The sequence below is a fragment of the Alligator mississippiensis genome, chromosome 1 (assembly GCF_030867095.1).
Source record: "Alligator mississippiensis isolate rAllMis1 chromosome 1, rAllMis1, whole genome shotgun sequence".
In the NCBI taxonomy this organism is placed as follows: domain Eukaryota; kingdom Metazoa; phylum Chordata; order Crocodylia; family Alligatoridae; genus Alligator; species Alligator mississippiensis.
Window position 1 is genome coordinate 306,979,171 of NC_081824.1, and position 24,410 is coordinate 307,003,580.

Genomic DNA, 24,410 nt, shown 5'->3' on the forward strand with positions numbered 1-24,410 from the left:
GCCCAGTTCGGGTCATGAGTGGGGGCTAATTAGCACATTGATTCTTTGGGGATCTGGAGTACACACACATGATAAGCAGTGGGGTCACCATGGCTTGAAATGCTGTTGAGTGCTGGGGCCCAGCTCAATATGGTAAATGATGAGCCTTTTGGCTTTCGGGTAGTATCATGTATCGTTTGTACTGTATATGAGTAGGTACAAAAGGGCTACTTAAAATTGTGTTTATGAAGTACCTGTTCTAAAAGTTGTAGTAGTTTCAAAAAAGTAAAGTGAATCAATATTGAATGAACAAAGTCTATTGGTACCCATAGTAATTTGCTTTTATGCAAATTCCAGGCATGTTTATTTCAAAGTCATTGTTTTCAAAGTTGCCTCTCACTTTGATGTGCTTGGAGAGAGCAGGTCTGATAGTAAGGGTGGGGGAAGAAGTGGGGGTGTGGGAGGAGCAGAGGCTAACGGGGCCACCTGACCCCCTAGATTTATTTTCCTTGCTGTAGCCGTGGAAGGGGACAAATTCAAGGCAAACTTGCAAGAATAAGATTCTGTATCTGGGAAATTATAACAAACTTATAAATATTCCGTATGTAGAATCTAATTATTGAGAGGTTGTCTTATATTCAGGATTGTTTTGTGTTTGAGTACATATGGTATACTATGTCCAGAAATTGTCTGTTTACAAAATTGAGGAAATAAGCACTGTGTGCCCGCCTCTGCTCGACCAGGCGCTTTCAAGCTGCCTTCGCTCGGGCGGCCGTTCTAGCTTGCCCCGAGCCTACGAGAGGGCCCCGGGAGGTATCGTGGATGGTGTTGGGAGGCCCCCTAACCTCGCCTGCCATGACTTTGGATGGAACCTCAGTGGTGGGGGTCTCCGTTAACGCTGCCTCCCGGGGTCGTTACGCCTTCGGCGGGCACTCACGGGGCTCCAAGCTCCCCTACACCCTGGCCAATCGCCACCTGCTGCTGCGGGTCTTCCTGTGGCCTTCCTTTGGCGGCCCCACCGCTTTTCGTTCCTGTGTCTCCCGGTGGTCCCCACTCCGGGGACCCCAGCTTCCCAGGCTGAAATCTGCCTTGAGGGTCTCACCCCCCTGACTCCCTGCTGCCCCTAGCCTATACTGACCCGAGGCCACCGTGACAGAAAACGAGGGGGCCTAAAGGAAAACGAACAACAAAACAAAAAGTCAAGCCCTTCTATCATGCCTAGCCCGGGATCTGACCTGGGTGCCTAAGCCCTACTGGGTGGGTTGCCCTGGCTCAAAATCTGTCGGGTGGCTTAAGGCCACTGACTCCCCCGGGTGTCTACTCTCCGGGACCATGGCTCCCGCTCTCTGTGAGTCTTGCATCCGGTGTTCACTCCCTCGCCGGTTCCACTGCCGGTCCCTCCTCCGGTCCGTCTGTTGGCTCTCTCGCCAGGTCCGCTGCCGGTTTCCTCACCAGCTACGCCACCTGCTCCCTTACCCGAACCGTAGCCGGTGCCTTCTTTAGCCTTGCCGCCGACGTCATCTACACCTTCTCCGTCGGCTCCTTTAAGGACGCTGCCCTCGCTGCTGTAGCTGCAGCTATCTTCGCCGGCTCCTTTAACGGTGCAGCTCTCGCTGCTGCAGCTGCAGCAGCCGTTCTCACTGCCACTGCCGCTGCCGATACCGCTGCTGCTGCCGCTGCCGTTGCCACGACTTCCCCCGTCGGGCCGGGTACACAGGCCCCGCTGGCGCGGGTCCCGTTCTCGGAGTTCCCTGCGGGCTTTCCCCACTTCCGGCCTCGCTCCGCTCGCGGGGCCGCCTTTTATTCCTGCCGGGTGGCGTTCCCTGCTGACGTCACCCGGCCCCAGCTGGATATAGGCGCAGCTTACAAATCGCGCCGGCGGTTTTCCTGTGCGCGTGTTCCTGCTACTTCCGGCTTCTGTGTGGGGTGAGTAAGTGTTTACTTCCCCTCTGGTTTTGCCCCAGGGTTTCCTTCTAACCCTGGCATCCCTGGGACACACTGTATTAAAAACACATGCATAGAAGAAACTATTAATGGCTAGCTGTGTAAAAGCACCCTTTTTGACATCAGCTGTTCTAGCTTTCTAACTGTGTTTGTGAAGTCATTGACATATGACTAACTCCTCACCATATGCTTTCACAGTTTCTAGTGCTTGTGCAAATTCTGGAAGAAATAGTATTACACATTCATTGTTGTGATCTCCAGCTTCATTGTCAGGGCTTTCATAGTATAATGTGCAAGTATGCTTTAGAAAATATATTGATATTTCATTTGCTGACTGGTAACCAAGGTTGTGCAAACATTACATTTCTATCTGTAGAATCACATGGTGGGTCTGGCAGGTCCAAGTATGGTGGGGACTGGGTCTGTATAATTCGGGTCTGGGAGGGGGTGGAGTCTGACCTGATTTGAATCCAATCACAGTGGACCAGAAGTGTCTAGACTCTGATTCCGATGCCTGCATCTGGCAGCACCTGATCCACCTAGCAGTATGCAGAGATGAATTTGTACCCCTTATTTTATACTTTTTTCTTGGCATTTTGAAGAAATGATTTAATTTTCTTACTCTTCTCTGTTTAGAAACTACATTATGAAAAAATCATAGGGTTGTAAGGTACCTCAAGGGTCACCCAGTTCATGCCCTGCACAAATGCTGGATTGACTATTTCTGAACATCCCAAATAAATGCCTTGTCAACCAACCTCTTCTGGAAAACCTTCAGTGAAAGATTTCAAAGCTTTCCTGGGCAAACAAAACTTAAATGTAGTAAAAATGATAAACTTTTCTCTAGGATGATGGAAACTGGCAACAATTCTGCCCTCTTATGCAAAATGCCTTTATGCTAATTTAGAATCTATAAAAGTTACAAAAGTGAAAGTAGTTCTGTGTTCAAAACATTACTTCATTTTTATATTGTAGTAACTATAATTTTGAGTTAATACAATTTTTTACTGCAAATATTTTTCTTATTTCAGGTGTTGGTCCTTCCACGTGTTTCACCACTTAATATCAGTAATTTATTTGGCTCAGAAACCATGCCAAACATGCCAAGAATAAATACTGAACCTTCATCCAGTAATATATATTCTTCATATGAAAGAATCGTCCTTACATGGCTGAATAAACATTATGAAAAGAACCGAAAAATTGTGTGGAAAAACTGTCAAAAAGGTGAAGAAATTCTTTAACTATTCTCTCTCGCTCTCTCGCTCTCTCTCTCTCTTTCTCCCTGAGTAGTGTTTCTTTATATCTTAAGAGCATTGTCACATTTTGCTACTGACAGCCTGTTTTTTCCTTGTATAAATGTCCATAATAATTCTGTTTCTACTATACATGCTCATTTACTCAAAATTGGAACCTTTTACCAACTATTTCAAACGAGGCTTGCCTCTATATACTTTTGCCCCGCCTCCATGCTCTATAACATAGAACATACATTATGGAGAAGGCTAATTATCCTGGTTCCTTCCTTCCACCTGTGGCTGTATGACAGATGTGATAGCAATATTCACATTAGGGCACTGCAGAAAGCACATGGAATATTTGGTTCTGTAGTATATGTAGTGTTACATTTAGCTGCTAAGTGTAAGGAGTATTTATGGGGTATTTTTGATGGCTAAAGTCAAGTAGCAGGTAGGAAATATGACTGACCCTGACTCTTTAGGGGCCCCCAAAGAAAAGTTTATTTCATTTTGTGAAAGTTAGTTAAGTGACATGAACTTCCTTACAGGATGCAGCTGATGCCTTCAATACAGCTACAATGTCCATGGCCATTTTCATCATTAGGAGAAAGGCATTTATGTTACAGATCTTGGGTATGCTTAAAGTAGTGCAATACAGGAACTCCTCTAACACAAAGTTGCAGGTTACAGATCTGAATCTCCCATAGAGATTTAAGTTCTTTTTATTTGTAGACTACCCAGAATTTGATGTAATTCAAGAATATCCATCTGCCCTATAAAAATACATCCAGTATAGTACACTAGAAGTCTTGTTATATGGCATTTTACTAACCTGCATTTCTATTAACCGGAATTTCTGGCCAGCTGGCCGGATACAGGGGTGGGAGAAAGCTTGCATGCGGCAGTCACTGCCACCACCATCCACCACCCTGTGCTGCTCCACATGTGGCCACTGCCACCCCCTCCCCCCGCCCGTGCTCCACATATGGCCAGAAACCCCTGTGCCTCAGGCAACTGGTATTTTTAGATTACCGGCACCCCCTATTCCCCACTCATGCTGGAAAACAGTGCTTTTACTGTATATCAGCCCAATATTCTCTTACTTGAGGGTACCCTGTAGTCTCCCATTTGACAGTAGCAATCTCACTTATGAATCACAGTGTGGTTCTATTTGGGGTGTTGGGCCCCTTTTTCACACCTTAGCATTGTGCTGTCTGTATCATCGTCCATGAAATTGGTCTTTCAAATGATTACATTAGCCTAGAGTAGGGGTGGCCAACCTGCAGCTCTGGAGCCCCATGCAGTTCTTCAGAAGTTAATATGCATCTCCTTGAATCTTTGCACAAGCACACAGTGACCAACTTCCAGTGACATGACTGCTCGCAGTGAGCACATTACTCAGCTTGGACTTGGAAGTTTGGACTCCGGAGCCATGGGTTGGCCACCCCTGGCCTAGATGGTAGGGGATATGGAGGTACTCATGACATGTCCACAGTACATTGTCACAGAATCACCGCATCATAGAAAATTAGGGTTGGAAGGGACCTGAGGAGGTCATCTAGTCCAATCCCCTGCTCAAAGCAGGACCATCCAGAACTAGATGATCCCAGTCATGGCTTTGTGTAGCCGGGTCTTAAAAACCTCCAAGGATAGAGAGTCCACAACCTCTCTGGGTAACCTGTTCCAGTGTTTTAGTACCCTCGTAGTGAGAGTTTTTCCTAATACTAACCTAAACTTCCCTTTCTGCAACTTGAGACTATTGCTCCTTGTTCTGTCACCTGTCACTACTGAGAACAGCCTACCTCCACCCTCTTTTGAAACCCTGTTTCAGGTAGTTTAAGTCTGCTATTAAATCTCCTCTCAGTCTTGTCTTTCCCAGACTAGATCAAACCAGTTTCTTCAGCCTGTCTTCATAAGTCATGTCTCCCAGCCCCCTCAGCATTTTCACTGTCCTCCGCTAGACTCTCTCCAATTTGTCCACATAGTTTCTGTAGTGGGGAGCTGAAAACTGAACCCAGTACTTCAGCTGTGGCCTCCCTAGTGCTAAATAGAGGGGAATAATCGCTTCCCTTCCTCTGCTGGCAACACCCCCTAGCAAAGCAGACCAGTATGCCATTAGCCTTCTTGGCAACAAGGGGCACTCTGTAGGCTCATATTAAGCTTATTGTACACTGTAACCCCCAGGTCCTTTTCTGCAGAGCTGCTGCCCAGCCAGTACTGGTGCATGGGATTGTTCTGTCCTACGTGCAGGGCTTTGCACTTGTTCTTGCAGAACCTCATGAGATTTCTTTTCACTCAGTCCTCCAATTTGTCGAGGTCACTGTGAATCCTAACCCTACCCTCCAGCCTATCTACTACTCCCTTCAGCTTGGTGTCATCTGCAGACTCGCTGGGGGTTCACTCTATGCTATCTTCCAGGTCCTTGATGAAGACATTGAACAAAACTGGACCAACCTTCAGGTTAAAGGACCAACCCCTGGGACACTTGCTTGATACCAGCTGCCAGCTAAACCTTAAGCTGTTGGTTGCTACCCTCTGGGCCCAATGCTTCAATCAGTTTTGTGTCCACCATACAGTCCATTCATCCAGCCCATACTTTCATAGCTTGCCTGCAAGAATGTTGTGAGAGATCATATCAAAAGCCTTGTTAAAATCAAGATATACCACATCCACTGGTCTCCCTCCATTCACAGAGCCAGTCATCTCATCATAGAAGTCAGTCGGGTCAATCAGGCACGACTGCACTTGGTGAATTGAGGCTAACTGTTCCTAATCACCTTCTTCTCCTTGAAGTGTTTAGAAATGGATTCCATGAGGATCTGATCTATGATTTTTCCAGGGACCGAGGTGAGGCTGATAGATCTGTAGTTCTCTGGATCCTCCTTTTTCCCTTTCTTAAAGATGGACACTATGTTTGCACTTTTCCAATCATCTGGGACCTCTCCTGATTGCCTTGAGTTTTCAAAGATGGTGGCCAGTGGCTCTGCAATCTAATCAGCAACTCCCTCAGCATGGTTGGTGCATTGCACCCAGCCCCATACACCCAGCTTTTCTAAATAGTCTGAAACCTGTTCTTTCATCACTGAGGACTGCTCACCTCTCCCCTAAGCTGTGCTGCCTGGTGCAGTAGTCTGGGAGCTGACCTTGCCTGTGAAGACTGAGGAGAAGGCAGCACTGAGTACTTCAGCCTTTTTTGCATCCTCTGTCACTAGGTTGTCTCCCCCATTCATAAAGGTAACCACACTTTCCCTGATCCTCCCCTTGCTACCAACATATTTGTAGAAACCCTTCTTGCTACCCTTCATGTCCCTTGTGAGCTGCAACTCCAACTGCACTTTGGCCTTCCTGACTTCCTCTCTGCATACTCGACCAATACTCTTATACTTCTCCCTAGTTGTTTGTCCAAGTTTCCACTTCTTATAAGCTTCTTTAGTTTACTGAAGAGTTCCCTGATAAGAGTGATTTAGTTTACTGAAGAGTTCCCTGCTAAGCCAAGCTGGTCTTTTGCCAAACAATTTAGTCTTCCTGCATATTGGGAGGTTTGTTCCTGCATTCTCAGTAAAACTTTAAAGTACAGCCAGCCTGTACTGTTTTTCTGAAGTCCAGGGTCCTTACTCTGCTGCTCTCCATCTTTCTTTTCCTTAGGAGCCTGAACTCAATAATCTTATGGTTGCTGCTGCCCAAGTTGTTGTCTTCTAGTACATTCCCCACCAATCCTTCCCTGTTTGTGAGCAACAGGTCAAGAGCATGGCCTCTAGTTGGCTGCTTCAGGACTTGCACCATAAAGTTGTCCCCAACACTCTCCAAAAACTTCCTGGATTGCCTGTGTACTGCTGTATTGCCCTCCCAGCAGATGTCAGTGTGATTGACATCCCCCATGAGAACCAGGGCCTGTGTTCTGGAAACTTCCTCTAGCTGTTTGAAGAAAGCCTCAGCCACCTCATCCTCCTGTTCTGGTGTCTATAGCAGATCCCCACCATGACATTACCTTTGTTACTCTCTGATCTGACCCTAACCAAGAGATTTTTGACAGCCTATTTCCAGTTTTATACTGGAGCTCTTTGCAGTCATATGGCTCTTTTACATACGGTGCAACTCCTCCTCCTTTTCTCCCCTGCCTGTCCTTCCTGAAGTGTTTATACCCATCCATGACAGTGCTTGAGTCATGCAAGCTATCCTACCAAGTCTGTTATTCAAGTCACATCATAGTTGTGTGACTGTGCAAGGACTTCTAGTTCTTCCTGCTTGTTTCCCAGGCTCCATGCATTTATGTACAGGCATCCAAGGTAACTAGTATTTGCCCTGATTTCTCAGAAAGAATGAGAACACCTCCCCTGTTTTCCCCATCTTGCTTGCTCTTTCTCCCAGTCACCTACTTCCTCACTTACCTCTGGGCTTTGATCTCCATCCCCCAGTGAACCTAGTTTAAAGCCTTCCTCACTAGATTAGCCTGTCTGTAAAGATGCTCTTCCCTCTCTTTGTCAAGTGGATCTCATCTCTTCATAGCAATCCTTCTTAGAACAACAGCCTATGGTTGAAGAAGCTGAATCCCTGGTGTCGATACCACCTGTGCAGACAGGCATTGATCTGCAGGATGCACATGCTCCTGCCTGGGCCCTTTCCTTTGACTGGAAGGATTGATGAGAACACCACCTTAGACCCACTTCTATTCACCTTTGCACTCAAGTGACTTTGTAGTCACTTTTAATCTGCTCCCCTGGCAGTATCATTGGTGCCCGCAAGGATGAGCAGCATGGTATAGTAGTCAGAGGGATGGATGAGTCTTGGTAATCCCTCCATGGCACCTTGGATCCTGGCTCTGGGCAAGCAGCAGACTTCCGAAGGCAACAGGTTAGGTCAGCAGATGGATTCCTTAGTCCCCTGAAGAAAGGAGCCTTCAACCACCATCACTCATTGCTTCTTGGTGGCGGTGGTCTTGATCTCCCCACCTTGGGGAAGGGCCTGTCCTCCTCTACCAATGGAACATGTTCCTCACCCTCTGTTGCTAGGGTTTCATATCTATTTTTTAGATAAACTGCTAGAGGTGGAGATGAAGGTTTCTGTTTGCTGCTAGAGGTCACAAGCTTCCAGCTTCCACTTCCCTGGGAGTCCATGTCCTTTCCCTTCTCTAGTGCTGCCTCTTCCTCCATAGGCAGTTCTTCCTCCATAGTCCTGTAGGTCTCCTCTAGCTTCGAATCAATGAACTCCTCATGGCAGAGGAGTCCTTTAATGTGACTCTTAATCCTTATTGTACATTTTTGCTTAAAATAATCGGTGGCTTCTATCTGAATAAGACGATCCATTTGCATGTTTTTTTCCATAAATTCTACTCCTATCATGGGAGAAATAAACTTTGTACCTTTGATATACTGATAGATTTATTAAATTTATCTTGAAAGAAAGAAATTGTTCAGGGTGTCCCCAAGGTTGTTTGTTGATAAGATAAATATTGAAGGTATATCTATCAAGAGTTTATCTAAAAGTGTTTCTAATTCATTTTTTGTTATTAATTACATAGCTCAGACCCTTACAGAACTCATACTACCAGGGCTTAGTTGCCTTATTTGACTCCACTTCTAATAATGAAGGGGTCTGTTTCAGAGCCATTGCTTAGGATGGTTGCTGTGATGTTGACTTGAAGTTGGATGATGGTAAAACATTTTAACGGGCATTCAGATCTTACCAGGATCTTCCAGCCTGTCTGTTGATTGAGTCAAGGGCCTTTGGTCAATGAAGACTATGTAAACATCCTTGTGTTACTCATGGTCCTTCTTCTGCAGCTGTCTAACAACAAAAATTATTTATTGTACCTCAGTGATCTGAAACCACATTGGGGTGTAGATAGAATCTCCTTAGTGAGGAAGATGAGTGTGTTGAGGAGATTGTAAGTGAGAATCTTCCCATCTATGACAGGAGTGCAATACCATGATAATTTCTTTAAACCATTCTGTCTCCTTTACTGTATAAGGTAAGAATGTTGGCATGTCTCAAGTCACTATGAATATGTTCACGTTTCTAGATTTTCATAATAACGTGTTGTTGGTAAGAGCTTCTTTCCACCTTGTTATAGATTTCAGCTGGTCAGGATCACTTTTTGTTGCTTTTCATATGTTTAATGGTTTTCAAGGCCTCTAAGTTGGTGGATCTGCAAAGTAGTCCTTAATGGGGTGTTGTGGAATGGCATTGATGACTTTATTTGACATTAGAACTTTGGTTCAGGAGCCTTGAAAGTTCTCCTTCCACAGAGTTCTCTTTAAAGAGTGTCATTCCATCCTTGCCCTCAGAGGGATGGTGCCTTGTGTGGTTGGCCCATAAATAGCTTTGATTGTGCTAAGAAAACTATACCTTGTGGCTGTCAGCAACCTTTTGAATCTGTTTTGGTTTGTCCTCCCACTACTTGTTCTTTCTCTCTCAAATATTCTTCTTGATCTCTCATATTTAATGTGGCAATAACTGTCTTGCTTCTATTTGGGATTAATGTCATTCTGCCAAACTGTGAAGGCTTTCCTTTTTATGTTAATGAAAACCTGAATTTCCCTTTCATTCTCATCAAACCAGTCTTGGTGTTTCTTTGTGGAGAAGCCTAGGGATTTGTCACAATTTTCATAGGTGCCTTTCTCGAGGCTTTCTGAGTGATTAATGGTGTCCTCAAGAAGGTTGGAGAGTTTCTCACAGGGAGGTTGGAGAGTAAAGCAAGTAAGACTTAGAACAGTCCTTTTCATTACTTGGTCACATTTAGTGTCTTCGAATCTATAGTAATTAATTAAAATATTTTATCTTCAATTCTAAAGTAGGATTAAATGCTTATTTAGTTTCTAGACCTTTGTATGAAAGGTTTAGAATTGGTGTTCAATTAGTTATGAGTTTAATTAGGTCGTTGGATTCTTAGAAAATAAGTTTCTCTTATTAATCATCAGAATGGGATAGTTGGCACAGCAGGTTGATGTATTCATTTGTGAAGACCTGGTTTCAGATTTGGCTCTCTGATACAAGTGAAAATGATCTTTGTGGTCACCCTTTGATCCCTAGAGGAAATTAATCTATACTGCAAACCTCCTTAGCACAATTTAACATAATACTTTTTCTCTACATTCACAGTAGTGCAAAAGTAGTAGAATTGCAGGAACAAGAGTAAATGTATTTTTTGTGGGAATTTTGCAGGTGCCTGTTTCAACTATAACTGCTTCTAGTCAGTTTTTTCAGTTCATCACTGTTATGTGTCCCTCTGAAAATATAATTAATTTTGTTAATGTGTCCACGATCCTGAGAGAGAATGCTATATCTCTATTTGACATACACAAAACTATGTTAAAGCTATTAAGGTCGCAAATCAAGTGTTAGAGAGTTTGTACATGTACCATTCTGGTATTTCCTATCTTAATTTGGATCCCTGGTGCTTATGCATTATGAGACAGTCTTTAATTACATTAGTAAATGCTGTTTTTTCCTCTTGGCACCCCTGCTCCATTCACTACATGAAATGGGTTTGCTTTGGGAATTAATCTGGGAAGCGGAGTAAAAGATACTACTATCTGTAAGATTCATGTATTTGTTGTCAACGTTTGGTCTTGTAGTTTAAGAGAGTTAAAGTCTCTGAAGAATTTGGTTTTCTCTTGGACTTAGAGTACTTATGTGAAGTTCAATAAGTCATTTAAACTTTTCACAGTTGGTCACACTAATTGTTTGGAAAACTGGAAGGGAAACTGTTTTTCTGTCCTGCAAAAATTTTCAAACATTCACATTGAGATAAAACAAAACCATTTGCAGCATGTGTGAAGGAACAGCCACTAGCTGAGTAATGAGGAAGACTAGGCTTGTATTTCTTTGATTGTGTCAGGTCAAAGGCTTGAACTTTGGTCTCCTACATTTCAGGTATCTACCCTGGCTATTGGGGTATAGAGCCAGTCTCAGTTGCTTTCTGGTCCAATGAATATTTAAATATTCTTTGAAGTGGAGCAATTTCAATAGGAGAAAATGCGTTCCATCTCCCAGAGTAACAAATAACTTGGAAATGTGGGTACTAACTTAATAAATGGAAGACTGGGCATGTCTACACGTTCATTTACTCCAGACGAGATTTACTGTGCAGTAAGCTACTGCACAGTAAATGTTTTTGGGTAGGTGTCTACCCATGTAGGGATTAGGGAGAAGATTTGCACCCAGTTCCCTGCAGCCTTGCAGTGTAGCCCTGTGGCCAATGAGGGGAGGTCCAGGCACCAGCTGCAGGTGCTAGCACCTGGCAGCCATTTTAAAAGCCAGCCCTGCTCTTTGTTCTCTGGCCAGCCTCTTCCTTACTCAGGCTCAGTGTGCCAAACACAGAGGCAGCACACAGCATCTCTCTCCATGGTCACGCTATGGCTACCTCAGCCCCTGGCCTTGGCAGTGATGACCAGTGCCCCAGGCTCATGCTGGCCACCACGATCACCCTTCTGACCTTCCGTGTCAACCACCGCCTGGCCCATGGCTGTCTCACCCCAGCCGGCTCTCCCATTACCATCAACTCCCTTCCTGCCTGTAGCACGCCACCCCAGGGCCAACGATAAAGGGTTTCTGGATGCCACTGCTGGGGCCACTGTCACCCTCCTGGGCCTTCTGCCCTGCTGCCTCTGGGCCTGCCATGCCAGCCAGCACTTGTGGCTGTACCTCATCCAGCAGAGCTGGAACAATGAGCAATAGCTGGATGCATTCCCACTAACCTGGGTCATCTTCTGGGACCTCGAGCAGCTCTGGCCCCACCTCGAGCAGCAGGATCCTGACATGTTTCCAGCTCTCCTCATCGACACTGCCTGGTTCTCATACTGCTGAAGCTGGCCTTGCCTGCCATCTTCTGGTATATCAGACAACTGGTTGGTGTAGGCAAGGCCACTGCTGGGGAGGCCATCCTGGAGGTATGTGGGGCCCTCCAAGACATGCTGGGGCACACTGTGCTACATGTACATGACCCCCTGGAGGTGGTGGAAGGATTCCATGGATGAGGATTCCCACAGTGTATCAGGGCCCTGGACAAGACCCGTATCCTGGTCATCTGCCCACCCCATGGAGAATGGCCCTATTACACTCTCTGGTCCTGCAGGCCATCATGGACCACTGCAGCACATTCACCCATGGCAGTGCTGGCTGGGCAGGCTGCGTGCATGACACCCATGTATTTCAAGACTGTGTCTTGGCAGGACTGGTGGAGAGCAGGCATTTCACACTGGGTGTTCTGGTTCTACAGCTGAGTGACATTGTGGTCCTGCCCCTGCTCATTGTGGACCCTATCTACCCACTCCTGCCCTGGCTGATGTGGCCCTACGCTGGTCACCTGGACCCTTGCCGGGTCTACTTTAACCTCTGCTTTGGCTGGACCTGCATCATGGTCGAGCATGTCTTTGGCAACCTCAAGGCGGCTGGCACTCCCTCACCGCCCTCCTTGAGGTCACTGAGGAGAACCTTCCCTGGGTCATTGTTGCAGCCTGTGTGCTGCGTAACATATGCAAGGCCTGGGTGGAGGAGGCGTGATGCATGGACGAAGTCTGGCAGCAGGAGCATCACCTGTGATGGCAGCAATAGCGGTGGCCCGCCTCTCCCTGCCAAGGTACCAGGAGATCCATGCACCTGGCAGTGGGGACCAGGGCACCGGCTTTGGGAGGCTTTAGCAGACTACCTCCTCCAGCTCTCCCTGCTGTAGCCTGCCTGCCCCGCCACCCACAGAACCCCCCTGCACCGGCCTACTCCCAGCATCACTCTCATAGCAGATAAGTGTCCAAAGAAGAAATCCCCTCACATCACACCCCCTCCTTCCTCCCCTCTCCCTCCTGAACACATAGAGCCCCCTCCCTCCCTCCCCAACAAGCAGAGCCGCTTTACCACCTATCCCACCCACCAACAATAAAAAACCTCTTCCCAGTGAAAACTATATACAAAGTGATTTCTTTGGTGTCCCTAAGTGGGGGGGCCATGGGGCAAGGGCACCTAGAGGATGGAGCCCAGGTGTAGGCAGCCAGCACCCTGACCTCAGGCTGTTCCCCCTTGGGTGCGCTTCCTGCAGCACGTACACATGTACAGTGGGCTTGCAGCTGCTGGTCTTGTAGCATGGTTGGCTCCCCCTTAGCTAGGGGCTATCTGTGGCCAGCAGGGCTAGCGTGGGGTCCTGTCCCCACTGCTAGGTGCTCCAGCTCTGTGCCCACATGGAACCTGGGCAAGTGGCAGCCCTGGGCCCAGGCAGGGGGATGGGTGGCAGACCTGGGATGGGGCTTGGGCCAGGGGCTTCTAATGGCTGGAGGTAGTGAAGGACCTCCTTCAAGGCCCAGGCAGAGACCTACTGTGGGAAGACGGGCAACTTCAAGTGAGCCTGCAGGGCTAGGGCTGGGGGCTGGGCAGCAGGCGGCACAAATGAGATTGCCAGGCTCAGGACGGTGTTCAAGACCCAATGGTTGTTGTTCATGGCTTGTATGGCCCAGCCCAGGATGGTATTTTGGTCCCAGAGGATCTGAATCTGCTCCTGCTCCAGGGCCAGGAGCTTGGCCTGGAACACCTCCTCATGTTCTAGGCAAGTCAAACTGTCATACAAAATTAATGGATACATTTGACATTAACTCGTGTCTCAGTTTGTAAAATGCATTTACGTAAGGGTGATCATAAAGATATGAATGTGTGAAGCATTTGGATACTTTACCAATAAGGGTCATGGGGAAGCCTATGAGAAAATTAATTAATCTGCCTTCAGAGTTTGGTTTGAAGATTTTGCAGTAAATAAAGTATGGGACCAAACATTGTTCAATGAGAATAATTCAGTTTTAAGTAGCTGCTCAAACGATGAGTGCTGTTTGTATACTGAATGAGGCAGATAACTTGTGGAAAAACTAGCATGCATTTATGAAATTAGACTTAATGTGTTCTTAATGCATTTGCATAAAGAATCCAAATCAAAGCTATATAAGAAACCTTAAGTTTGTTATTTCTTTATTATTAGTTACATTATCAAAAAATGAATCTTATTATTAATGTAGTATTAAATATAATGTTTTGTTTAAAACTTCGTAGGTTTTTGGCAATGATAGTTTTGGTATGGTTGACCCTGACTTGAGGTGCTTTCCATTCATATTTTATGGTTCTATGAACAGCATATTCCATTGGGCACTATCATACTGGCACCCTCATTGCTTATCAGCATCATGATGATTTCTTCTATTTGAGTCAATAGAGTAATTGGGCACAGTAGTAGGTGTCCTCCTTTATGTGGACTATCATGGGAGGGTTGTGGGGGAGGGTAGAAGTGGAGACAAATTGCCATTGGATTTCCCAAATATTTACTGACAAGAGGAAAGATAAAACTCTTTGGTTCCACTTCAGCCTTGGGATAGGAGAGGGAATTCTCTAGTGGGTCCACACTGTCCTTTTCATTCTCACCAGATGTGACACCTTCTGCCATAGTCTTTTCCACGCCTGACTCCTTGTTTTTGTACTATTCACATCATTCTGTCAGGTCCAGGCTATGTTTTTTGGGCTTCTCAATGTCACCTGGTAACTCTGTTTAGGCATTCACTCTAGTTCCTTTTTTCCACCTCTTGGCCAGTCCTAGAGCTAGTCCCACTTCTCTTCTGTAGACTAGTCAGTGTTACCTTCCTCCCGATCTATTAGCTGTTAGGCCTGGTCTCCCAGATGAGATATTTACACTTGCCAGCCTGTTGCCACTTGCAGTTGCTTGTCATATACTCACCAATTTCCAATCCATGTTTATGGTTCCTACCCCTCTTTCATTCATACTGCATATTCTTCTTCCATATTTATGACTAACAGAGGAATCTTTGAAAGCACATGGAAAACAGTCTCCTTTCTCCCTGCTTCAGGTGCCAAGGCTTAGCTATATACAGCAACCCAGAGCTGTAAATGCTGGGAGAGTCCTGGTTAGCCTCAGGGTAGACCATGCTTTAGGCAGACAGATTTTTGGGGTGGTTAAGTTTCTAGAATCTGACAAGTCTATACTGAGCATGTGCAAATTGGGAAAACTTGACCAAACATAGGCAGATATTTACAGGGATGGCAAAGGGCCAAAATATGGCAAATTCTTGAAATTTGGAAAGAGGTGACAGTGGTGTCAAGTCCTTGTTGCACAGCATGAGATCACTTTTGACTTTTCATAGGAAAGCTTACCAAACTTTTTCTAACTTGAGCAAAACCATGGTCTGATTCTTGCCTGATTCTTGGAATATTTGAAAGTTTGGATATTAAGATGGGGGACCTTCTTAAAATGAGGCGGCATAATTTATAGCAGAGGTTATAATTTACATTCTGAGAAAGTCTTCAGACTAATCAAGCCAAGGATGATCCATTGGCTAGAACAGGATGTTGACTTTTTGGCTTTGTGTCCTTATTTTCCATAAAACCTGAGAAGGAAACCCTATCAACTGTAAAACTATGAAGATGGGAAATTAAATATATATTTCATAGATTTCATAGACATTAGGGCTAGAAGGGACCTCAGAGGATCATCGAGTCCAGCCCCCTGCCCCAGGGGCGGGAAGTCAACTAGGGTCAAACGATCCCAGCAAGACAGACATTCAAATGCTTCTTAAAAGAGTCCAGAGTAGGTGCTTGTACCACCTCTGGAGGAAGTCTATTCCAGGCCTTGGGGGCTCGGATGGTAAAGAAGTTTTTCCTTATGTCCAGCCTGATACAGTCTTGGAGGAGTTTGTGACCATTTGACCTTGTTGTCCCTTGGGGCACTCTGGTGAACAGGCACTCCCCCAGATCCTGATTTACACCCCTTATATACTTATAGGCAGCCACCAGGTCCCCCCTGAGCCTGCGCTTTTGCAGACTGAAGAGTCCCATGGCTCTCAGCCTCTCATCATAGGGCCTGTTCTCCTGCCCTCTGATCATATGTGTGGCTCTCCTCTGGACTCTCTCAAGTTTTTCCACATCCTTTTTAAATTGTGGAGTCCAGAATTCAATGCAGTACTCCAGCTGCGGCCTCACCGAGGCTGAGTACAGTAGCAGGATGACATCCTTGGATTTGCTTGAGAAGCATCTATGGATGCAAGCCAGAATTTTGCTCGCTTTACCAGCTGCGACATCCCATTGGTGGCTCATATTCATCTTCTGGTCAATCATGACCCCCAAGTCTCTTTTGGCCATGGTGCTAGCAAACTTAGCCCTGCTGAGCCTATAAGCATGCTGTGGGTTTTTTTTCCCCAAGGTGGAGTGCCTTGCATTTTTCGGTATTGAATGCCATCAGGTTTTCGCCTGCCCATTTTCTAAGCCTGTCGAGGTCAGCCTGGATCACTAGCCTATCCTCAAAGTTTGGTGTCATCGGTGAACTTGGCCAGACTGCTTCTGACATCAATGTCTAAATCATTAATAAAGATGTTAAAGAGTATTGGCCCAAGGGCAGAGCCTTGGGAAAGCCCACTGATCACGGCACACCACGATGACTTACTTCCATCCATTACCACTCTCTGGGTCCGACTTTGGAGCCAATTCCCCAGCCATAGGTCTGTGATGTGGCCAAGGCCGCAGTTGGCCAATTTTTCCATGAAGAAATCATGGGACACCAGATCAAAGGCTTTTTAAAAATCCAGATATATGATGTCAATCTCTTCTCCCTTGTCCAGGTGATATGTCACTTGGTCGTAGAAGGAGATGAGATTGGTCAGGCAAGACCTGCCCACAGCAAACCTGTGCTGGCCATCCCTCAGGATGTTGCCATCAGCCAGTTTGTCTAGAATGGTCTCTTTGATAATTTTTTCCAAGATCTTTCACGGGATAGAGGTCAGGCTGATAGGCCTGTATTCCCTGGATCTACTTTCCTCCCTTTCTTGAAGATAGGCACCACATGTGCCCAAAGATTGGGAGAAGGCCAATCACCTGAATGCCACAAGTTCTCGAAGATCCATGTCAGTGGCTGAGCTATGATGACTGCCAGGTTGTTAAGTACCCTGGGGTGTAAACTGTCTGGGCCAGTTGACTTGAAGCTGTCCAGCCTCTCAAGGTGTTCCTTTACATCGTCTACAGTGATGTAGGGTAACAATTCACCCTCACCCTGGCCGTCCTGTACTGTGTTGAGCAGGGCAGTCCCTTGGGGCTGGTGAAAGACTGACACAAAATACACATTAAGCATGTTGGCTTTTTCCTGGGTGTTGTTTGACATTTATCCCATTTGGTTTAGCAGGGGTCCAGCGTTACCTTTGCTTTTCTTCTGGCTCCCCACATATTTAAAAAAGGACTTTTTATTGTCCTTGATACATGTAACCAGTTGGCGTTTGGTCACAGCTTTGGCTTTCCTGTTTCACTCCCTACAGGTCTGGACCAGTGCAGAATACTCCTCCTTTGAGATGATTCCAGTCTTCCATTCTTTATAGGTCTTTCTTTATAGATACAGTAGGTCCACAAGTTCCCTGCAGAGCCAAGGGGGTTGCTGTGCCCTTTTGCTACCTTTCCTCTGAGATGGGATTGACATTGCTTGTGCTTTCAGGATTGCTTCCTTGAAGAGCAACCACTCATCCTGAACTTCCCTCCCCTTGAAGTCGTGGTCCCTTAGGGCCTCACCAACAAGCCTCCTGAGCTTGTCAAAGTCAGCTTTCCTAAAGTTGAGGTCTTCTGCATTACTGACTGACTTGCCAGTTTTGTGGTGGATAGTGAAAGCATTCAGTTCGTGGTCACTATCTCCCAGTTTTCCCTTCGATCATTAGGTCGCTGACTAGATCATCCCCCTTTGCCAGTACCAGGTCAAGCAGCGCTTTGCTTCTTGTTGGTCCATAGACTTCTTGAGTCAGATAGAGCTCCTCCACACATGTGAGGAAGCTTTGTGACTATTTAGATTTGGCCGAGTATTCTTCCCATGAGATGTCTGGGTAGTTGAAGTTTCCCATGACAACCATGCTCCAGGAGCATGCAGCCAAAGCCAGTTGCTTGGTGAATTCCTGGTTGAGCTCTTGTTCCTGATTAGGAGGTCTTCCAGGGCTGGGGTAGAGGTAGATTCCCTTGAGTACCTTAGCCTGCTGGCTTTGCAAAAGTTGCCCAGTGGACTTGCTATGGTGGTAGTCCCCCCATCCCCTGGTGGGCTTAGTTTAAAGCCCAGTCAAGCTTTAAGTCTTGTAAGAGTTTATGAGATGGGATGGGGGGGAAGGATGTTTAAAGTTTTGCATATACATAAGTAAAAATTAGATTATGTAAACATTTGGAATACAAGTCTTGAAACTTCTGTAGATATAAAATCTGTTAGTTTTGTGTTACAGAACAATGCAATTATTGTACAATTAATGTAGTATCATAAAAGGAATGTGTATTTACTATCCATAGCTCCCTGTGGCTATATTATAGAAACAATGTCAGAAATGTTCTTTATTATGCTGTAAAACGTGTACTTTGTATATAAGGGACCTGGAAAAATGATGAATTGAGGAATCTTTGGGTGAAATGTCTGTGATTCTATTCATTGCAATTTCTATACTAAAGAAACTGGTGTTCTACTGGTGTTAGTGCAGAAAGGGTCAAATTCTTGCCTTTATGAATGCTAATTGTGTCATTGGAGTTAGAGCGATATTTTAACATCTGCAAACTGCTGTTATAAAATCACATTAGCAATTAAGTAAAAGAGACTTGGTTATCAACAATTAAAGAAACAAAACCCGCAAATAGAGGTGCACTGATACATTGGTCCATATTTGATCAGCACCGATAAAATGAAAATTGACATTATCAACAATCGTCTTTTTTTGGCTGATGTGGCTGATGAAGTCACTGATAAATGTCATGTGTATGTGCACAGCCACAGCATGCACATGACCAGAAATGCAACCCGGCAGCTCAGAGAGCAGCATCTGGCTGCTAAGTCTGTTGGGAAGAAGGGGTGTGGGGGAGGGAAGGGGCATTGGGGGCAGATCAAGGCCTCTGCAGTGGGGAAGGTGGTGGGGTTGGGGCAGGCACTGCCCAGTCGGGGTGGGGCGGGCATGGGATGGAGCTTGTCCAGGGGAAAGCGGGGGGTGGCTCCCTCTGCTGTACACAGCCCTGGGGGAGGTACTGGGGGCATGTGCTTCCCAGATTTATGCATGAGGTGATGGCAGGCCCAACCCCACTCCCTCCCTCCCTGTGGGGGCCACAATCAGCCCTGCCTCCCATGCCCCTTTCCTCCCCTGTGCCTCATCCCCCCACAACAGAATTACCAGCCGGATGCTGCTCTCCAAGCTGCCGGGCTTGCATATTGGAAATCAGAGGGCCTTTACCCCAGCAAGGGGAGGCCCAAAGAAACAGACGTGGAGAAATGACCCACAGGCCATTGGCAAAGAAAGCCCCACACCTGGCTGCACTGTGGCATCAAGTGGCCAAACATGGAACTGAACTGCGCACTTTCAACCATCTCTGAGTGAGCCTGTTTGGTGACCTAGAGCAGCAAGGAAAGCCAGAGAATTTTCAACACCTATGGTTGGAAAGTGGACAGGGTGTAGGGGAGGTGGAGCCCCAAGTCTGCCACCATGGTAATGTGAGTATGCCCATGGGGCCCATCAAGTACAGCACTGAATCCTCCTATTTTTAGTATGACAAAGATATTGTAGGTGAGTGGGGGGATATGTCATTGAGATCGCCCGCGTGACAGTGACATATTGGAGCTATATTTGTTAGCAGTAATATATAGTGACTTAGAAGAACATGAACATTTTAAGCAAAATGTGTAAGTGTTCTCAGATTGAAGTACTATTTAAAGTTTCAAAGTTCCCATGTAGCTTGTATGAGAGAAGCATTAACCGTCTGCAGTGTGCTGGATGACGGAGGACTTTGGAATGCCAGTTTTAATTTAACAGTTCAGTACTGATCCTTTGTGCTTGATTCTTGGGCTGCTTTTTTTTTTTTTTTACCTTCAAGAATGTACATATACTTCTTACTTTCCCTTGTGATCCTTCCAGTCTTCTCTCCTTAGTACTCTCTTGACCTCTTGTAACAGTTGTGGTTCCTTTCCTAACCAAAGCAAGCAGCAGTGGTTCTGGCCACTACACACCCTCTGCTTCATTTAATGAGAAGAATCCCTGGGGTTGAGAAAATTATAGTGATATCTCTACCACTAAACTACTTTATTTGATGCAAAATATGAAGTAACTTATTTTCCAAAACAATTTAAATGGAACGGAGTCTTTCCATAGGGGTTCTAGCCCTATAAAAATTGTTCAACTAAATACTTTTCAGCCATAGTAAAAGTGTGTTTGTGTTTTTCCTCTGAACATTTAGCAGCAAACCAGTTCATTAATATCACTTGAGAAGAAGAAAAACCAAGATTGTCAAAATTTTGTTTGGAGTGGATGGGGAGGGTAGGAGGTTGTTGAAGAATTTAAGAATGATGTTTTAATTTTGCTTGTTTGGCTGTGAAGATATGACTTTAGATTCCTCCCTATCTGAAGAATGACAAGCTTTCATACATTCTTCCTAGTGACATGAAGGATAAAGACAAGTGAACAAGTTAAAGAAAGTTAAAAGGGGGCAGGATCAACAGGGGGCCTCTTGGTATTATATGGCTTTAGGGAAAGAATAAAGCCTAAATCCTATTTCATTTTACGTGCTTAGATGGAATGTACATAGCTATATAACTGCAATTTTGGCACTTATGCATAGCTTGCTCTTCAACACTGCCCATAGTAGCCTACTGAGTGTGTTCAGCAAGACTGTATTGTAGCTGGGTACTTGTGTCATGAAATAGAATTGTGAGGTATGTGCACAAAGCCAGGGAAATTGTGATACCTGAGTGAAAAACAGGGCCTTCACCCCCTTTAGCATAGTGGGCTGGACACATACCATGGAACAATAAAACAAGGTTCTAATTTCCCTGAGGGCTTTTAAAGCCATATCTTCTGCTTCCAGCAATGTTTTCTAGCCACCATGCCTGGGGACATGCATTACCCTGGCCTCTCTCCAGCCGGCGCCTTGAATTAGGGTCACTGGACTTTGCATTTTTAATACTCATTGGCTAAAATTGATTAACAGCAGTGGGGAAGTTCCTGCTCTCTTCTAGGGCAGCATGCATCTCATAGAGGCACTTGCCCTCACATTTGTTACTTTCTTCCTAGCTTCACATATATCTCTCTCTTGGCTACCATGTGAGCTTCTTCAAAGGGAAGGCTTAAGAGGTGTGATGCCTGTTCCGTGGCTGGGTGGTTAGCATTTTCCCAGGAAGCAGGAGATAGAGGTTGAAGCCCCCCTCTGGCAAGGAAGGATTTAGAAGTATCTGCTTTCTGCTTACTGTTAAGTTAAAATGAAAATGAGCCAACAGTGTGTCCTTGTTGCAAAGAAGGATAACAACATACTGGGCTGCATTAATAGGAGAGTTGCCGGCAGGTTTCATAGATTCATAGTTGAAAGGGTCAGAAGGGACCTGAGCAGATCATCAAGTCCGACCCCCTGCTGTGGCAGGAAAGAGTACTGCGGTCAAATGACTGCGGCCAGGTGTTCATCCATCCTCCTTTTAAAGACCCCCAGGGTAGGAGCCAGCACCACTTCTCTTGGAAGTAGGTTCCAGATCCTAGCCGCCCTGACAGTGAAGTAGCGCCTCCTGATGTCTAGTCTGAATCTACCCTCTGTCAGCTTGTGGCCATTATTTTTTGTCACTCCTGGGAGTGCTCAGGGGAACAGGGACTCTCCCAATGCCTGCTGATCCTCTCTGACTAATTTCTAAATGGCCACTAGATCCCCCCTCAGCCTTCTCTTGTGGAGGCTGAACAGGTTCAGTTCCCTTAGCCTCTCCTCGTAGGGCCTGCTCTGCTGATCCCTGATCATGTGGGTGGCCCTCCTCTGGACCCTCTCCATGTTGTCCACCTCCCTCCTGAAGTGTGGCGCCCAGAACTGGACTCGGTACTCCAACTGCGGCCTGACCAGTGTCGCATCGAGGGGGAGGATCACCTCCTTGGACCTGCTTGAGATGCATCTGTGGATGCATGACAAGGCATGGTTGGCCTTCCTGACCCCATCTCCACACTGTCGGCCCATGTTCATATTGGCCTCAATAATGACTCCAAGATCCTCCTCTGCCTCTGCACTGATGACAAGGGAGTTCCCCAGCATGTAGGTCTGCTGCTGGGTCTTCCTTCCCAGGTGCAGTACCCTGCACTCGTCAGTGTTGAAAACCATCCTGTTCTCATCCACCCACCCCTGTAGCCTGTCCAGATCTGATTGCAGCTTCTTCCTTCCTTCTAGCGTGCCCATTTGTCCCCACATCTTAGTGTCATCTGCAAATTTGAACAGGGTGCATTTTACCCCTTTGTCCAAGTCCATGAACATGAGCCTGCAGTGCGATGCTGAGGCTAGTAAAGCAACCAAATGCTGGCTTGCATCCGTAGATGCTTCTCAAGCAAATCCCGGGACATCATTCTCCCCTTGTACTCAGCCTTAGTGAGGCCGCAGCTGGAGTACTGCATCCAGTTTTGGGCTCCACAATTCAAAAAGGATGTGGAGAAGCTTGAGAGAGTCCAGAGAAGAGCCACGCGCATGATCAGAGGTCAGGGAAGCAGACCCTACGATGACGGGCTGAGAGTCCTGGGGCTCTTTAGCCTGGAAATGCGCAGGCTCAGGGGTGATCTGATGGCCACCTATAAGTTTATCAGGGGTGACCACCAGTATCTGGGGGAACATTTGTTCACCAGAGCGCCCCAAGGGATGACGACTAGGTCGAATGGTCATAAACTACTGCAAGACCGTTTCAGGCTGGACATTAGGAAGAATTTCTTTACTGTCCGAGCCCCCAAGGTCTGGAACAGCCTGCCACCGGAGGTGGTTCAAGCGCCCACATTGAACACCTTCAAGAGCAAACTGGATGCTTATCTTGCTGGGATCCTATGACCCCAGCTGACTTCCTGCCCTTTGGGCAGGGGGCTGGACTCGATGATCTTCCGAGGTCCCTTCCAGCCCTAATGTCTATGAAATCTATGAAAAAGTCACTGATGAAGATGTTGAATAGTGCTGGCCCAAGGACTGAGTCCTGGGGGACCCCACTGCCCACATCCCTCCAAGTCAAATAAGACCCGTCCACCACCACTGTCTGGGTGTGGCCCTCCAGCCAGTTAGTGACCCATTGGACTATGTAGGCATTGACATCACAATCTCCTAGTTTTTAAATGAGTATGGGGTGAGAGACCATATTGAAGGCTTTTCTAAAGTCCAGAAAGACTATATCCACTGTGACACCTGCACCCAAGGATTTTGTGACCTGGTCATAGAAGGCCACCAGGTTGGTCTGACAGGACCTGCCTGTAATGAACCTACGTTGGTTGCCCCTATGCATAGTCTCTCCTGCTGGCCCCTCATGGACATGCGCCAGGATAGTTTTCTCAAAAAGCTTCCCCACGATCGAGGTAAGACTAACGGGCTTATAGTTTCCTGGGTCTTCCTTCCTCCCTTTTTTGAAAATGGGAACCACATTGGCCCTTTTCCAGTCCTCCGGCACATCTCCAGAGCACCATGAGTGCTCGTATAGCCGTGCCAGAGGTCTCACAATAACCTCTGCTAGTTCCCTAGCAGGTTGAGGGAGGTGACTTTTCCCTTCTGTGTGGCACTGGTGAGGAGTACTGTGTCCACTTTTGGGGCCTCTGCTGCAGAAAGGATGTGGACAAATCAGAAAGAGTCTAGTGGAGGGCAATGAAGAGGCTAAGTGAACTGGGCTTATTTGGTATAGAGAAGAGAAGTCTGAGGCGGGATTTAATAAGAGCCTACAGCTATCTGAAGGTTGATTACAAAGAGGATGGAACTAAACCAGGGGTCAGCAATGTTTTTGGGCAGAGTGCCAAAAACACCCACAACCTCAATTTGTAAGATGTTGGCATGCCAGGGGTGGACAGCAGGGAAGCTGCGAGAGGCCCAGTCCTTGTTGTGGCAGCACAGCACCAGCCCTTTCGCTGCCATCTGTCCCAAGGCATACATGCACCCACTGCCAGCAATGAGCTAAGCCAGGACTCCGTAAGCCTCAGTGCAACCACTTGCAGCCTTCCAGCTGCTACCATAGCCAGCCCGATCTCTGGACAGGCCCCTGCCACCCACCATGGAACCTGAGCTGCTCACAGAAGGAGGCAGGGAGGTTGCAAGCAGTGGGTGCACATGCACCTTGAGGTGGACAATAGGGAAGGGACTGGGGCTGCACTGCCATAAAAAGGATTGGGTCTTTCACAGCTCCCTCGCCTTCCACCCCAAGTTACACATGCCAAGCAAAATGTCTTTGACTGCCATGCTCTGGCATGCGTATTATCTGTCCCTAAGCTAGACTGTTCTCAGTGGTGGCAGATAATAGAACAAGGA

General features: G+C 46.5%; 1 protein-coding gene across 1 annotated transcript in view; it reads left to right on the forward strand.

The window, feature by feature from the left end:
• Positions 1 to 24,410, forward strand: part of CFAP47 (cilia and flagella associated protein 47) — a 773,444-nt gene that overhangs the window by 178,471 nt on the left and 570,563 nt on the right. The window contains exon 33 of the mRNA XM_059724382.1: positions 2,955 to 3,150. Coding sequence (XP_059580365.1) covers positions 2,955 to 3,150 — 196 coding nt within the window. The remainder of the gene's footprint in view (positions 1 to 2,954; positions 3,151 to 24,410) is intronic.